General features: G+C 33.2%; 3 protein-coding genes across 4 annotated transcripts; 1 reads left to right on the top strand and 2 right to left on the bottom strand.

The window, feature by feature from the left end:
• Nucleotides 1–1,066: 1,066 nt before the first annotated feature.
• Nucleotides 1,067–4,147, bottom strand: LOC106766587 (putative calcium-transporting ATPase 13, plasma membrane-type). Its single transcript, XM_014651306.2, has one exon. The coding sequence runs from the start codon at nt 4,120–4,122 to the stop codon at nt 1,189–1,191; it is 2,934 nt and encodes a 977-aa protein (XP_014506792.1). The 5' UTR covers nt 4,123–4,147; the 3' UTR covers nt 1,067–1,188.
• A 1,518-nt stretch (nt 4,148–5,665) lies between these two features.
• LOC106769502 lies at nt 5,666–9,138 on the top strand. The gene is made up of 9 exons (XM_014655143.2): nt 5,666–6,053; nt 6,586–6,681; nt 7,432–7,516; nt 7,802–7,923; nt 8,237–8,261; nt 8,361–8,444; nt 8,627–8,656; nt 8,748–8,853; nt 8,951–9,138. The coding sequence occupies exons 1-9, from the start codon at nt 5,961–5,963 to the stop codon at nt 9,012–9,014; spliced, it is 705 nt and encodes a 234-aa protein (XP_014510629.1). The 5' UTR covers nt 5,666–5,960; the 3' UTR covers nt 9,015–9,138.
• Nucleotides 9,139–10,402: 1,264 nt separating this feature from the next.
• On the bottom strand, nt 10,403–12,412 carry LOC106769503 (40S ribosomal protein S7). Of its 2 annotated transcripts, none has more exons than XM_014655145.2 (6): nt 12,297–12,412; nt 11,832–11,914; nt 11,682–11,755; nt 11,472–11,595; nt 10,858–11,040; nt 10,403–10,697 (listed from the first exon to the last, which is right to left on the bottom strand). In XM_014655145.2, exons 2-6 carry the CDS (start codon nt 11,904–11,906, stop codon nt 10,578–10,580), a joined length of 576 nt encoding a protein of 191 aa, XP_014510631.1. In that variant the 5' UTR covers nt 11,907–11,914; nt 12,297–12,412; the 3' UTR covers nt 10,403–10,577. The 2 variants fall into 2 exon arrangements, with proteins under 2 accessions (XP_014510631.1, XP_014510630.1); XM_014655144.2 differs by having other exon boundaries at nt 12,292–12,392.
• Between the last annotated feature and the right edge of the window lie 84 nt (nt 12,413–12,496).

Below are 12,496 nucleotides of genomic sequence, written 5' to 3'. Positions count from 1 at the left end.
GTATAAAAGGTTTATGCAATAAAAAATCTTATTATCTTTTATATTTTATTCGTCATTTTTATTCGACATTCCACTTCTTTTTTTTATTCAGACATTTCATTTTGTGTTGTTTTTTACACAAAATAATGTTTAATTATTAATAAATATAAAAATAAATAAGTAATTACATATATTATTTAAGAAGTTACTAATTATTAATATAAAATTTATGCGATATTATAAAATAAATTGTTTTAATCCATCAAAAATTTCTTTCATATATATTCAAATAAAAAATATATTTATTCATTCACTTTTTTTAAATCTAAAATGTCATGATTTAGACATATTTAATAAGATAAAATATCATAAAATAATAATTTTTTATAATTCTTCAAAAAGAAAAATAGTAAAAACTTAAAAAAAAAGATAATATTAAATAAATATAAAAAATTGTGTATATAAAATATTCTTTCTCTTAAATAAAATATGAATATGTGATAGGTAAGATGAAGGATAGAAAGGAAAGATGAGCAGAAAATAACCAAAGAAAACAAAAGAGAGTAAAAACTTAAAAAAGAAAAAAGAGATACTATTAAATAAATATAAAAAAAGTTATGTATATAAAATATTATTTCTCATACATAAAATATGAATTCGTGGTAGGTAAGATGGAGGAAATGAAGAAGAGATGAAAGAGAAAATATCCAAAGAAAAAATTAAAAAAAAGAAGAAGATAATATTAAATAAATATAAAAAAAATTATGTATATAAAATATTATTTCTCATAAATAAAATATGAATATGTGGTAGGTAAGATAAAGGAAAAGAAGAAAAGATCTCTTACTCCCATTTTACAAATATTCAAGTGCTTAAATTTTGACAGTTACTATTTTGACCTTTGTACTTTACCTCATTCCGTCTTTGAAAGAACAGTCAACCTCTATAATCACTTGTGAACTGTTCAATTGAGTAAACATTCTGAAATATTATAAAACAAACTAATAAAGATAACAGTTCTACTCCAATAATGCCAAAATCAACTTGCATGAATGACAAAGCTATAATTTTTCCACAGGTAGGCCCTTTAATTTTTAGATCACTATCTACAAAATAAAGTAAAAAAAATGATAAATAACACTGCAATGTGCCATGCAAAAGGAAAAAATATATATATGAAATAAAAAAATAACGTGCTGGCTCGGCCTACTACTTCTTGCAAACAACTGGGATACACTTCACCAGCACACCAATTGGCCAAGACAAAGCTCCAATGCTAACACATACACCCCATTGCTCCCAAGTCAGTCTCTCAGTGTTGGCAAACTTTTTCAGAAACTCGACCATCACTAGCTGAAGACCAACCGTTAGGCTCACAATTACAATGAACAACCTATTCTTACCAAGTCCCTTAAATATGTTCTTCTTCTCCATCTCCCTTGCATTGAACTCATTGAACACTTGGCAGAGGACAAAAGAATTGAAGATAATCGTGTTCTTCACCTTCTCACTGACATCAAAGATTGATCTTCCCCTGAATTCTAAAACCAGCAACACCATAACCTGGTACATTGCCTGTGAAATCAGGTTCCTCCACATAACTCTAGTTATCAGTGGCTCAACTCTACCTACAGGTGCCATCTTCATGAGATCATCGGTAGGTTCCTCGGTGGCTAAAGCCAAAGCTCCAAGGGTATCCATTATCAGGTTTACCCACAAAAGCTGGACTGCTGTAAGAGGCACTTTACCAGAAGAAACTGCAGCTACGAAGTTTATGACCAGTGCAGCAACATTAACTGTCAGCTGAAACTGAATGAACTTCTGAATGTTTCTGTACACACATCTTCCCCACCTGATTACTGTAACCACAGAAGAGAAATTGTCATCAAGGATAACAATATCCGAGCTCTCCTTTGCCACTTCAGTGCCTTCTATTCCCATGGAAAGTCCAATATCTGCTTCTTTTAGAGCAGGTGCGTCATTTGTGCCATCACCTGTGACTGCCACCACATTACCCTTCTGCTTTAAACATTGTACCATCAGAAGCTTGTCAAATGGAGATGATCTGGCCATCACCCTGATTCTGTCAATCTTTTCCATTCTTTCCTCATGCGAGTAATTTCTGAATTGAAACCCTTCAACCACAGCATCTTCGTCCAATTCTTCAGTAGGATCAAGAATCCCGCATTCAGAGGCTATGGCCTTCGCTGTGTGCACATTATCTCCGGTGATCATCTTGATCTTCACTCCAGCATTCCTACATGATTCAACTGCTGCTTCAACTCCTGGCCTACAAGGGTCTTTCAATCCAAGTATTCCCAACAGTGTTAGTTCTGTCTCTTCAAGCTTTTCACAGACCTGCCCATTGGAGCTCTTTTGGGCAAAGGCAATGCATCGCAAACTTTTGGTAGCCATGCCCTTCACAATGTTCTCAATCTGAACCCTTTCTTCATCATTAAAGATCATGATTTCCCCTGTCCGGCCATAATAACTTGAACACATAGCCAATATCATCTCAGCAGCACCCTTCCAATGTGTAACGATCCTGTTGCTCCCTCTCTTCTCCCTCATCAAAATCCCACTTCTCTTTTTCTCAGAGTTAAACGTCTCCACATGAATGATTTCACAATGCTGCTTCACAACATCAATGTCCATCCCCAAATCCACAACAGCCCAAGAAAGCAATGCTTTCTCAGTTGGACTACCTGAAATTTCTGGCGGAGAGGTTTGTTGGGTCTGGTAAACGCTTCCTGCGGTATTCAATCCAATTCCTTCTTTCAATAATTGTACTAAACTCGGTGCCAAATACGCACCTTCTGCTATTTCGTCTTTTCCCACCCAAACCTCAGTCACCTGCATCTCATTCATCGTAAGAGTACCAGTTTTATCAGTGCAGATTGTTGTTGCTGACCCCATTGTCTCACAAGCAGAGATTCTCCTAACCATAGCATTATCCCGCATCATTTTCTTCATGGAATAAGCCAAAGTCAAAGTAACAGCCAGAGGCAACCCTTCTGGAATAGCCACCACCACAATTGTCACAGCCGCAGCAACAATCCCCACAACTGCATTCATAACATCATCAAACTTTGTCTTCCTCCCAACGAATTCTCGGTTACCAAAATCATCTCTGGTACTTCCTGTGAAGTAACGTATCATAGATACCACCAAAACAAGCGCAGCCACCAACAGTCCAACCTTGCCGATAGCAGAAGTCAATTTATTAAGACGCACTTGCAAAGGTGTCTCCTCATTAACCTCTCTCGCTACCGAACCCATCATTTCACCCCAGGCAGTGTTCACGCCCACAGAAGTGACAAGCATGTATGCAAAACCATCACTGATCTTTGTGCCAGATAACAAGAAAGGGTTTGTGTCAGCGTTCACGTGAACGTGATCACTCTCCCCCGTCATGCTAGATTCGTCCACCTTCAACGAATACCCTTCCAAAAGCACTCCATCAGCTGGAACCTGATCACCGATCTTCAGGTACGCAATGTCACCAACCACCACATCAAAGATTGACACGCTTTGGCGTCGACCACCTCGTACTACTTCGACTCCTATGTTCTCACTCTTGGCAGAAAGCTTCTGGAACTGTCTAGATTGATTGAAGTTACTCACGGAAGAGACAACAATGACGAGAATAACCGCCAATATGATGCTTCCTCCATCGTACCAGCCCTCCTTCCATCCATGCTGCTTGATCCCAAAGCCAAGAGAAAGCAAAGCACAAGCCAAAAGGATGATAATAGTGGTGTCCTTAAAAGATTCAAGAACAAAAGAAAAAAAGCCTTTAGATGGAGGTTTGGTGAAAATGTTGACACCAAAGACACGTTTTCGGTGATCAAGATCATCCTTGCTGTCGCTTACGCCACCCTTTACATCGGTTTCAAGAAGTGAAGCGAGTTCCTTGACGCCTCCAAATTGGGTGAGAGACTCGAGCGTCTTGTCCCTTACCATGTGACTGAGAAGATTGGTATCAACGTCGAAGGGTTTCTCGTGTGGGGTATGCAAGTGGTGTTGTTCAACATCAATGGCCAGATACGAGAACGAGCGCAAGAGCCTTGGAGTTTGAATTTTGAAAGCTTTGTTGGAGACATGAAGAAGAGCCTTGACGAAAGAGATGGCATTCAAAGCCATTCTCCACCTCTTCTTGCATGTTATGGAGGACGTGTAGGGTTGGACCATACTCATAAGACTCTGGTCAAACAAGAAAAAACCAGTACTATATCTGATGTGACAGGAAAAAAGTACTGAGATTATGTCAATACTCTCAGTGAGATTCAAGGATCTGAATACGAAGAACAATGTCACCGTCACGGGTAATTTATATGCGAATTACTATCATAAAAACTATGTTACTGGTTATAAATTACGCGTAATTCGTGTTATTTCTTTGAAGTTTCCCTTCATCATATTCACCGGATTCGATTAAGTTTCATAACGCGTTTTTACGTCGGTTAATTGCAGTGTTTTCCTTTCTTCACTCTGCACATATATTACGCATAAATAGCACGGTTTAAATATTTACTGCTTTGGTTTTCAATATTACTCATTTATAGTCATATATTGTGTTTAATTGGTTTTTATTTTTTCAGCAGCAACCTTATACCTATTCATTTTGTTTTTGTTTTTAGTCTTTTAATTGCTAATTCGAATAAAAATGGATTATTTTTCATTTGTTCTTTATTTTTATAACGTAAAATACTGTTTTGATGAGTTTTATTATAATTTTATTTTTATTTTCTAACCTATTATTATAATGTAATTTTATTGTCATAAATTTTTATATATTATTCTCACAATCTTTATTTTATTTACAATTGACGAGTAATTATAAAAAAAATGAATATATGAATCGATAAGAAATTTTTTAAGAATATCATATCATTATATTATTATTATAATAAGGTCATCAAAATATTATGACTCTTTTAGTTAAGATTAAAATTCCATGTGATAATATGCGCATAATACGTTGTTTTTTATTTTTGATTATAAATATTTTCAGTTATTTAATTTACTTTTTTTTTGGAAAAAGTCATTGCAAACATATACGAATTGTAATTAAAAATGAAATCTGAATGTAACCATAAATTTTTAAATAAATACAAATAAATATTAAATTGCAATCTGTTTCCTAAATAAAATAAAAATGTCCTTATTTTTAAAACTGAAAAATATATTATATCATAGCAGTACAAGTCGATGACAACTTATTTACTGTAGTGAAAATATGGTGTTAATAATAAATATAGGTTTGCAATTTGCTTATTTGAAATTTTATTTTATAATTAAATCATCAAACTTTTTAAATAAGTATTTTAAGTATATAATAACAATAGTATTAATTATAAACTTATAAGTTTATAAAGCAATTATAGTCCATTGACCAGTCAACACTATCAAGGTGCCCGTTGAAACTTGCTCAAGTTAAAGTTTTTATTTTTAATATTCAATGCTAATAACTAATTAATTAATTAATCTGGTATATGTGTGTGTGTATATATATATATATATATATATATATATATATATATATATTATAACGCGAACATATATATTATTAATTATTTTTATTAAATTAAAAATTTAAATATGTATTATATAAGTACTAGCTAAAAACTATAAGAAATGCTGATCTATTTAAGAAAGAAAAACAAACTTGTGCTGAAAAAAATGAAGTCTGACACAAAAGGTTTGACAGAGTCTGTTGTATACTGCTACCTATCTCTGTTATCCGCCAATACTTGAGCAGAGAAGAAGAGCAAAGATTGATTCAGAGTGTTAAAAATTTCTAATTTTGATCCAAATCCAGCCTCATTCAGCTGTCACCAACTTCATTGGGAAGATTGAAGCAAACAAATCAATCATCTCTTTTATGACTGCATTACTGTTTTGCAGATCCCAAGAAGCTTAAGAATCAACTTTCATTTATCATTTATTCATTCATTCTTTCTTACTTGCAATTTTATTTGATGAAACCGAACTGGGAGCTCAACAACTGCTGCAACCACGAACAGGTGGTGTTTCTGGTCACTGTCGGTGTCTGCACTGTCGTTATACTTGCGGTATGTACCCTTCTCCTCTCCCACCTTTCTTTTACTTTTTGCATTGAATCCACTAAACATACCCAACTCCTCGTAAGACCCAAGTTGGGAACTTTTTTCTTTTGGGTCAGATCTTTTGGGACATTGTGCTGCTTTGAAACAAAATGAAATACCATTTTGTAAATGGGTATATTCTGGTGCTGCTACCTTTCTAAATTTGAATTGCTATTTCCAAAGTCAACTATTCAAGTTTACCAAGAATGTTCTTTTTCCTTACTATCCTGATTTGCTTCAGTTAAGCATAATTAAGATCGATTATGGATAAACTCTCCTAACTCTGCATGTTTATAGCTATTGCAATGCCTGAATCTGAATGGTTTATGTGGTTTTATTAATTTAATGTTCACTCAAGTATTCTCCATTTCTTGGATGGATTTTGTAATTTTATCAAAACTCCTGGTATGTTAGTATTGTTATAAATGCGGTGTATAATAGTATGTTACCTATGTTTTCGTTGTAAACCCACCTTTTTTGTAATTCCTACATTTTTCAGCTATGGAGAACAGTGTTACTCAGACCCTTTAAGCTTGTTACCGTATTTCTTCACGAGGCAAGCCATGCAATTGCTTGTAAACTCACCTGCGGTCATGTAAGAGCTTAATATTGGTGCTTTTGTTTGTTCGATTAACATTTCTGTGTTGATTAAGTATTGAAAGAGAACATAATTTTTGTTTTGGTTTATCATTTGACCAGATTTTTAGTGTATATTTTGATCTATCTGTCTCAAATATCTCTTGTTTTTAAGATTTCTGTTTTCCCTCGTCTGATGTTACCACACTTTGCTTATACCACAGTGCCTAACTTGTATTCTTAATCTTTACTCTATCATTTAACTTGAAAATCACAAAACAAAAATGGGCGGGATAATTCTTCTTATTTATAGAAGGTGACTTAAATCTGAAATGTTTTTGTTTGAATGGCTAAACTCATATGCCTAGTGCCAAAAATATCAATTTCAGAGATAGGATTTTACGTCAGTTAAGGTTAACTGGTTGTTTTTACTCCTGCAGCTCATCTCTAACTAGTTTTTATTTTCATTTTCCAAGTGTATCTTTGGTTACAAATTCTTGTTTTTTTGAGCGATTGAAGACAGGTATATCCTGGTTCCGAGGTTCTTCCTCCCTTTCAATTTTCCTTATTTGCTAATCAAATGAGTATGCCATATTGCCATCACTTCGCAATTATTTATACTCACATTCTGTTGTAGTGTTTGGTATCAAAAATACTAATTATGGATATTCTATACCTGTGTAATCTTCTTTTGCTTCTGAAAATCAGAAAAGTATATCGCTTTCAGTAAAGAATAGCTAAGCACCCTTGACATGACATTTAATTGCAGGTAGAAGGAATACAGGTTCATGCAGATGAAGGTGGAACAACCCAAACACGAGGAGGCGTATATTGGTTGATCTTGCCAGCTGGATGTATTGTCAACAATTTTTCTTATACATTTTAGTTTTTTTGCCTTGACATGTTAATTTAATTTACAGCTCTCACGCAACAGATAAACATAGCATTCTAAATTATCTAATATATTCTGATAAATGTGATCATTTCTGTTCTTATTGCTTATCATATACAGCGTAGCAGTTAATGTGTATATCCAGCTTATAGCTTTCGTAGAATACTGTCATAATTGCTATTAGTTTCTGTAAATATTTGGTTTCATTTCATCTTATTTGTTTTTTATCCTTGTATTGTTGATTCAGATATTGGTTCATCTTTCTGGGGCATGGTATTGATACTTGCATCGACAAAACTTCTTACTGCCAGAATAGCTGCTGGTTGTTTTATTGCTGCTCTTCTTATTGTCCTCTTCGTTGCCAAAAACGTAGGTGATGGACACTGGCCACTTATTTTTAACATTAATCTTTCTCCTTTCGTGGTAGAATGTCTATTAAGAATATGAAAATTTAGAAACAGATTGAACAGTTTCAAGCATCCGTGTCACTATGAAGATTCAAACCTGTTGATAAATTGAATTATGATTTTCCATCATTGCTAAAATTCAGTAATAACATTTCTATGCCAGTGTGTGAAAGTGAAACTATTTTCTGAGATAATGAGAGATTTTGATCCATTATGCTATCTCTGCCTTATATTATGACTGACCCTTTATTCTTGATCTTCAATTCTACATGCAGTGGACTCTTCGGGGACTTTGTATTGGTGAGTTATGTGTTTTCATACTAAAGTTTTATGAGTTACAAATAATGAATGTATCATCTTTTTTTCAACATCTTTCATGTTTGGATATTGAGGTCTCAGGATTTATAGTGTTCCTTGGGGTGATATGGATTTTGCAAGAGACAACCAAAGTTCGAATATTGCGGTACATTATTTTGTTCATAGGTAAATACAGTAACAATCTTTTCTTTTGAACATTATTTGGTGTCTCTATTGAGATACTATAGTTTAGGTGGGAAAGGAGTTTGTCTTAAAAGAATCCCTATCCAATTCCTTAACCAGGTTAAAGATGAAGTTTACTTTGATCATTTTCATTGAAAACATAACTTATTTTCATTGCAATGCAGGAGTGATGAACAGCTTGTTTTCAGTATACGGTATGTTTTTTGGAAATAAAGAATTAAGGTGGTTGGTGTTACATATACTTTTTGTATGAAATATTAAGACCCCTTCAATATGAGATTGCAGATATTTACGATGATCTGATCTCCCGAAGAGTAAATTCTAGTGATGCAGAAAAATTTGCAGAAGTGTGCCCTTGTCCTTGTACTGGTGTTGGATGGGGTGTTATTTGGTGAGTATGTCTCATTACAGAGAGTTTACGGTGTTGTTTATGCTAAAGGTCATTGAACTCACTAGTTTATTTGACCAATTCTTAACTCTTTCTGCAGGGGTTTAATATCTTTTATCTTTCTTTGCGGAGCAGTGTATCTGGGTGCTGTCATCTTGTCATAATTCATAAAGTAGCTTTATCCAGCACTTGTCATTAGTTCATCAGTAATGCCAATTCCATTTTTGAACGTCTCATGTTATTAAGGAGCAATACTATATATATAATTGATTTCATTTATATCTATTATATATTTATTTTTTATTTCTATCTCTCTTCTTATTACATAATGACTCTTATAAATCTATCAATTTTATTAAGGTTAAATATATATATATATATATATATATATATATATATATATATATATATATATATATATATTGCACCAATTTTGATAAATTATTAGTATGAAAAAATTAACGATGGTATGGGTCCCATTTCCCAAAACAAATTCATAGCTTGGGTTAGAAACATGACATAAGAAAAAGATAATAATTCCTCGTTTAAATTAACAATTGACGATGCATAAGTATTTAATAAAATAATCTATGCATCACAACTTAACTAGAAATTTAACAATATTGAATATATATATATATATATATATATATATATAGATAAATTAACTGAAATTTGAGTGCCAGAAGTTTTGCCAAGTTTTTAACTTTAGGTGTTTCATCAACCTAATTCACTCCACGGGTAATGCTCTATGAATATAATGTATTATTGCAATATAATCAAAACGCATTTATTCAACCTACCTATTTATAAAAGTGAAAACCGAAACAAAAATTTACATAATTAAATTAATTAATTAACTATACAAATCATTTAAATAACAATGTATTAATACTACATAAACTAAAGTATCAAGAAATATAAGACTAAGAACAACAAATAATTATACTAAAAACTACTACAAAAAATTGCTTTTGGTATGTATTACACTTTAACTCACCTCCAATCGAATTTCATCTCATAAACTCTCGAATTAAATAAATTAAATCTAATTTTATCCAAATTCAAAAGTCATTTTTTGGCTCAATCTAACATATAAAGATTGACTAAAGATCACAGGATTCCTATTTTGACAACTCTAACTAATAAGCTATTGAGACTAACATCAAATTAGATTTTTTGTTGTTCTGAAAACTAAAATTAATCGTGACCATCAAGAAGCAAATGATTCATTTACCTTGTATATTTTGAGACAGTTTTCTAAAATAACTAAAGTAAAGTTATAAGGAGCACAACCCAGTACATTCATTTAATCATGTCAGGAAGCGTTAATTCAACGTAAACTTAAATTTTAAACTTGAATTTGTCAACTACAAATGCAACTAATGCAATCCGAAATAAAGACTTTGCAGGTAATTCAAATAGGCAAAACGTCACTTTAGCAAACATTTTCGGGCAAAAAGTATATGAAAATACGGCCAAGTACGACAAATCCCCTTCTCAAAAAATTAAATCAATTTTTCTGCCAATAAACTGGATGAAAAAGATTCACTTCCGGAGGAAACCGTAATTGAAGGTTTCGAAACAAATGAACTTCAGATTTATAATTATAATAAAGCTCAAAACTACATCGAAGAAGCCAGAAATAGTACTTCGAAAAATCCCAAAACGAAAGTCAAATTGTCACCAAAATTTTAACCAGCATACTCCATATGCAATTAATAAAACTAAGCCTCTGAGACAGGATAATCAAACACAACATCTTTGCCAGAAAGCTTCCTGTACACTGCAGCAAATGTCTCCAACTTGTACTCAGTGTTGTTTCTCTCCTTCGGGTCCAAGAAAACCTACAAAACCATTGAATCAGACAAATTAAGCAGGCAACAATAAAAATTAGAAAATGGGTACACAATCTCATCACTAACAAAACACTTCATAGAAACCTTTTACAATTCTATTCGAATAGACAGAGTAACTTGGAGAAGTGGCAATAAGAGCTATTTATACCTTCATGATCTTGGATCCATCAATTTTATACCTCACACGCTTCCCAACAATCTCAGCAGGCAATACAACATCCTCCAGCATTGCTTCATGAACAGCAGTAAGAGTTCGGCTGCGTGGTCGCTGAACAGCAGAACCCTTCTTTGGTGGCCTCAATATCCTCCGGGTGGCAACCAAGATAACATCCTTCAAGTTATAATCAAATTAAAGAGGATCAGTAAAAAATAAATAAAAAACATGATAAAAAATGAACATCTTCAATAAGCATTCCAAAAAGGAATATTTAAAACTATTACACCGAAAAAATTTTCCAAATTGCACTCAATTCTCAGTAATGATTAATTACTGAGGAGAAAATGTTAAACTCTACCACATGTTAATCAATCTCGTAATGTGGGACTGCAGCTTTTTTCTTATTTCATTAGCATGGGCAAAACAATTAGTCATCACAAGTTCTGAGACACATTTTAAAAAATTAATTCTCCCGTTGTAGTTGATGCTCTTGCACAATCAAGAGAATACAATGATTTAGTAAAGAAAGACAATAAGAAGTATACCAAACGTATTCTAAATCCAAAATACCAAAACTCATGTGAAAGCACAATTTTGCTATTTACCTTCCCACTAAACTTCTTCTCGAGCTCCCTAACAAGCCTAACATGAATCTTGCGGAAACCTTTCCTTAATCTGTATGGAACATGAATGACAACAGCCTTGCGGTTCCCAGAAACATCAATTTGGCTGCAGATATTTAAACGGCATTTACAAGTCAGAGGGAAAACCAATCAATCTTGCCAACAAACACAGGCATATATAGGCATGCTTACATGGCTGAATTAATGTATAGATCCTTAAGATCACTTTTAAGCTCCTGGTTGGTGTTTTCCAAATCAAACAGTGCCTGCAAAACAACAAGTTAACACAATTAGAAATAAGTGACATCAAACAGCAACATTGTATAACGATTAAAGTGTTACCTGCCCAACTGACTCTTCAAACTCGGTTGGCTCGGCATCCTTATCCTTGTGGATTTTCTTCCTTGATGTATACATCTTCAAAACTATACAAAAAAACAAAACTTTAATGTGGCTAAACAAAATTAAGGATCGTTTTCACATAAAGTAAAAATTGTTGTACATGACTTGAAATTTCATACAAAATATAAAAGTCCTAGGTAAAACATAATAGATGTAGAAACAAACCTAACACCAATCAGTAAAATTGAAAACAAACCAAACCCCAATCATAAAGATTTCAAGAAACAAACCTAACCCCAATTAGTAAAAATGTAAACAGCCATTTCCAACTCTTTAACAACAACTATGGAATAAACCATTACACTGAAATAAAAAAGAAAAATTTTGCTATACTTTTCAGTGACTCTGTTAATCGGTGTACAGAATACGTAAAGGAGGCAAATGGGTTTCAGAGACATACCTTACCAGGTGAAGATGCAAACCCTCAGAGATCTGCGGCTGAGAGTAAGAATGGTGCTGATTTCCCAGTGAACGAGAACCCTAGGGTTTGAGATGAAACTGTTTATAAGGACTGAATGAACGACTGCGATGGATTTTATGTACACATGGACGGTCCATATTGCCAACTGTTTTACTATTGGGCCTCATTCTTTTTGTTATTTTTA

The sequence above is a fragment of the Vigna radiata genome, chromosome 7 (genome assembly GCF_000741045.1).
Source record: "Vigna radiata var. radiata cultivar VC1973A chromosome 7, Vradiata_ver6, whole genome shotgun sequence".
In the NCBI taxonomy this organism is placed as follows: Eukaryota; Viridiplantae; Streptophyta; class Magnoliopsida; order Fabales; family Fabaceae; genus Vigna; species Vigna radiata.
This window is presented reverse-complemented; position numbering and strand designations above follow the sequence as displayed.